This window comes from Olea europaea, chromosome 4 (genome assembly GCF_002742605.1).
Source record: "Olea europaea var. sylvestris chromosome 4, O_europaea_v1, whole genome shotgun sequence".
In the NCBI taxonomy this organism is placed as follows: Eukaryota; Viridiplantae; Streptophyta; class Magnoliopsida; order Lamiales; family Oleaceae; genus Olea; species Olea europaea.
In genome coordinates, this window is record NC_036240.1 from 19,330,573 (window position 1) to 19,335,309 (window position 4,737).

Here is a 4,737-nt window from a genome sequence, read left to right on the forward strand (position 1 = left end):
TTTTCACCCCCCCCCCCCCCAACAGTTGACTTGAGATACAGAATTTTCCTCCATCCAATACAATAGAACAAGCCTCAACTCATATTTCAACACTAAAAATGGATAAAGAAAGCAAAAATGCCTGGTAGAATATACATTACAAATGGCATATAGGAGGGGCCCATCTAAACCTACCACAACCTCCAACAAAGCATATGTAGATGCTACTCACCATATATCCATCCACAAGTGCTCATTTTTCTTTAATACAAATGTATGCTTCTGGTAAATTCAAAACATAACGGCTTAGACTCTCTCTTCAAAATTATGTAGCGATTTCATCGACCTCAGAGTGGAAAACAAAGCTTGGAAATGTGGTGGTTATATCCCTGCATTTGATCACAACTACTACAATGATTCAAGCGTGTAACTTTTAGAAAAGTTCGTGCAACTTAAAAAGTAACTTCACATTTTTTTTAGGCTTAGCCAGGGATAACATCAAGATACCTCAGATATGAAAGTGTCATTATCTTCATTACTGAAGGATTTCGCTCCACATAATTGTGCCATTCAGATTTGTCTATTTTACCGTCCCGGTCTATATCTGCTTCAAGAAATGTCTGTTCAAGGAAGTAACACGAAAAGAATGAAATCTTGTGATAGAATCACCTCATGACATAACTATTAAACACAGTGCCCCTATAATGCAAGAGCATCGAATTCTAGAAAAATATTATTTAAAAACTCCCATTAAAAAACAGAAGGCTAGGATTCTGCACTACCCAATTAACAAGCCAAACAAAGACCGGCATCAAAATATACCAAGATCAGACATAAAAAAAGTGGACCCCTTTTCTTAGTTTTGTTTATTCTTTCTCTCTACTTATAAAACTTCCAGGGTAAAAAATATTGGAAATGGTAACCCTTAAGCCAGTCATAAAAACTTATGAAATTATAGCCATGAATAACAATTCAGTGGAAGAGCAAAGGAGTTTGTGCATAGAAATGTCATTTAAGATATGGCAGTGTACCTTATCAAGTATTATCTCAATACTTTCATCTGTCAACTTCATTTCAGACTCACATAAAAGGGCAATCAACATTAGCTTAACCTGCAGAAATCATAGACCATGCAACTAAGTGTCAATAAAAATAAAAATATAAGATTAATACCAAGAGGGTTGACAGGATCAGTATAGAGAAAGGGGCAGCTTGCATTTTCTTTTTCTTTTCCATTTTTTGCCATTTGATGGGGGGTACGTGGTTGGCACCAGGGGAAGCTAGACACAGATTGGTGGTGATAACTGATAAAGGTAGCGACATGAGGAAGATTTTATAAAACCACATTACATGGACTCATACAGGTACAATGGTGCATGATCAAATATTGGCTCGTTGAAAATCTACCATTTCATGTTTAAAATGAAAAGTTCTCCATACCAAACCCATGTTTGGGAAGTGCTTATAAATGGTTCAAATTTTAAATAAATAGAAATGATGTTTGGGAAGTGCTTATAAATGGTTCAAATTTTAAATAAATAGAAATGAGAAGTAGATAAGTGGGGTATTACTTATAGGTACCACGAAATGTGGGGATAGAAAGTGAATTAACCTCTTATAGACAGTTTATAAATATTAGCCAAACATGGGCTTAGTATTGTTTTCACGGGATGTATAATGAATTGTGATGAATTAAAATTAAACTACCTCTTGGCGTTCGATGAATCCTGTACCATCTAAATCATATAACTTAAATGTAACTGCAATGTTCCAAAAAATTCAAGAGTTACGAAAAGATTCTGCACTATAAACTAAAAGGTGAATAATGGGAAAAACAAGAGGAATCACAAACTAGCGTGGTATTTCTTTCTAACTCACAACTGATTTTATCTTCTTGAGGTGCATTTGGGTGAAAAACATTGAGTGATCTGACGAAGTCACCAAAATCAATAAACCCCTTTCTCTTCACATCAAAGAGATCAAATATCTGCAAGTGAAAAAGAATTATCATTATATTGCAGAAGCATACGAGCAGTCAAAATAAAAAAAATAAAAAAGGAAGCCTATCAATACTTAATTAATTGACAAAAGATAAACAGAAGCACCCTTTAGAAGTTAAAAAGTTCGGGACTATGTAATCAGGGTTTAGGGAGATCAGTGTCAGAGACCCCAAGTTACTAAGTAAATCAAAGTGAAACAACTATCACAAAATAGGGACGTGCTTTCCCCCATACAACGAAGATAACAAATTAACTTAAGTTTTTAACCCTTTCTCGTGCCTAGCAAAGTCGAGGAAAGAAGAAATTTACAGTTAATGAAATAATCATTGTTCACATAACATCTATAGGCGAAAGCTTGGTTTTGAGGCCAGATATAATGGAAAGAGGGTCTGCTGCACAGTTCAAGCAATACGATGTCTCGTTGCTCTCCCAGCTAGAAAACCTTGCGAATCTCCCCCCTCTTCTTCCTCGGCTAGCTCTCTCCTACTAGCCTTAGGGGGAAGAGGGGCATCAAAAATACTCTGTTGGTGGATTAGGCATGATTATTTTGACAAGTGTTTTATGTAATTTTCCAATCATGTCTTTAGATACTTAATACACAGCGGTTAGACACCCTTTATGTTATTAATTTTTGTGTGTATGAATATAAAAAATGGAATTCCACCCTAAATTTGGGAATCCAGTAAAGAAAATAAATGCATTTAGTTAAAGGCAGATAGAATATTGTTTGGTGGACCAACTTCACAAATTCCCAGTCAGCCAGACAAACTACGAGCAGTTAGATTCATATTGCTTCAGTTAAGTGCAATTATACCCTTTCAAGACAATCAATAAATAAATTGCTTTCCATAGAAACATCCATTTGTTGAAGGTTCTCTAACGCTCAAAAAAGACAAAATAAAAATGAAACAGAATAAAAGAATTAAACACATACACCAGTTGCTAATACAGTAGACTAACTCCCATGTTTACTGGTTGGTTAATACTTAGCGCTCGTTGAAAGTGATTTTTTTAAAATAAAATGAATGTAGGGAAAAGTGTTATTTATTTATTTATTTGTTTTTATTTATTTATTTATTTTTGAGAATATGTGGTTGAAAATGAATGTAGGGAAAAGTAATTTTCACATAAGCAATAAATAGAAAAGTCAACCAACTCAATAAACCTAAATATCATGCAGCACCATACCCGATTTGCAAAAAGATTCTCTCTCTTCCTGTTCTTGAACAAAGCCAATTGAAATTCTTCCTGCGTTTCAAAAATGGTATTGAGTTCATATTTACACGTCATTAGGCACAAATAATTCAAATAGTTAGCACAATTCAGATGGTATTGCTGGTATTTCTTCTGGAGGAGCAATAATCATATTAAATTAGAAAGACAGAAATAATATCCAATGGAGAAAACTGAAAAAAATCATGTAGTTTCTCACGAAATAATTATTTTGAAAGCAATCCCATGTCCTGGCGACACCTCCATTTAGTGATACTTGTTTAGATATTCATACAATGTTGATAAAAAACCACTACATCGTAACAGAGATCAACGTGAGCATTGAAAATAATTTCAATTATTTACAAATCACAATTAACATTTTCACATCGAAGTTAAAACAATAGCTCAACATAAAAGTACGTTAACAATTTGAAAAGAAAAATAGTGGTTCCCAACTTTTCTACGAAACTAAATCTAGTGTACTGCAGATGATCTAAGATAACTTCTCTTCAAGTACAAACTAATAGAGCATAGACACATACAAATACTGGTTATTTGCATGAGTAAATACCATGTGATGGGAAAAATTGCAAGAGAGTATTGCAATTGCATTTACTTCATGTAAGTCATAGAGTCACGAAATCTTCCAAAAACCAATGTGCTATATATTCTCATGATAAAAGAAATGCCAGAAACAAGAAGCTTGAGAACCAAAAATTACAGTGAAACATCACATGAAAAGAACAAGGCAGCTTGAGCTTGGTTGATGTTCAGTGAAAATCACCTTATTTATTAGGCCATCATCAATCACAGAGCCACTAATGCTCTTATACAATTCATATAGTGCTTCAACTTCACTAACACTAACTGCAAAAGAAAGAACAGATTTACTAGTTTTTTTATTAATACATAATCAACAACATCACAAAAAACACAAATAAAACAACAATCCTGAATGATAAGCAAATGAATGACTGCCTCAATGGCTTGGTGCATTTTATATGCAAAATTAAATGAAAAAGTAGGGTAGTGCATAAACTATCTCTGCAATTTTCAACCATATATAGACACAAACAGAAGCATTTCCAAAACTTAAAAAAGGAAAAAAGAAAAAAAAAATAGAAAGTTAAGTGAAAAACGAAGAATGAAGAAAGCTAGAACAAAGAAATATATCTTTAGATCATGCAAAACCCAAGATGAGAGAGAGAGAGAGTAACAAAAAAGAGGCCATCAAACAATTCGTTTATTCATATAAAGTCAATTTCCATCCAAGATCCGAGCCAGAAAAAGAATGACACATGACAAACCAACTATAGACAACCTCAACTACCCATGCCTCATATCTAAGAAAATACATTATTTCGACTTGATAAACTAAGTAAATCAGCAAATGTCTTGCTGTAAATCAATTTCGTAACATTTGCACTCCCGCCCAGATAAAATCTATATCCTTGATAAAAATTACTTTACTTGTGTGTTAGCATGTCAAACTCACGTTTTTTCATGAACCTAAAACACCAAGTCTTTCTGAATTAGAAATGAA

General features: G+C 33.6%; 1 protein-coding gene across 1 annotated transcript; it reads right to left on the minus strand.

Moving 5' to 3' along the window:
- Window positions 1-82: 82 nt before the first annotated feature.
- LOC111393136 (calcineurin B-like protein 1) lies at window positions 83-4,551 on the minus strand. The gene is made up of 9 exons (XM_023018526.1): window positions 4,502-4,551; window positions 4,234-4,285; window positions 3,979-4,104; window positions 3,168-3,227; window positions 1,858-1,966; window positions 1,687-1,739; window positions 1,011-1,091; window positions 487-599; window positions 83-368 (listed from the first exon to the last, which is right to left on the minus strand). The coding sequence occupies exons 1-9, from the start codon at window positions 4,549-4,551 to the stop codon at window positions 305-307; spliced, it is 708 nt and encodes a 235-aa protein (XP_022874294.1). The 3' UTR covers window positions 83-304.
- Between the last annotated feature and the right edge of the window lie 186 nt (window positions 4,552-4,737).

What these genes read in the sequence shown, in the direction of transcription:
- LOC111393136 (XM_023018526.1), bottom strand. Translation starts at nt 4,551, where the DNA reads ATGTATTTTCTTAGATATGAGGCATGGGTAGTTGAGGTTGTCTATAGT. An exon ending in TCAAGAAGATAAAATCAGTT is followed by an intron (nt 1,740 to 1,857) that starts GTGAGTTAGAAA and finishes GGAACATTGCAG; the next exon opens with TTACATTTAAGTTATATGAT. An exon ending in TTGAGATAATACTTGATAAG is followed by an intron (nt 600 to 1,010) that starts GTACACTGCCAT and finishes TTCCTTGAACAG; the next exon opens with ACATTTCTTGAAGCAGATAT.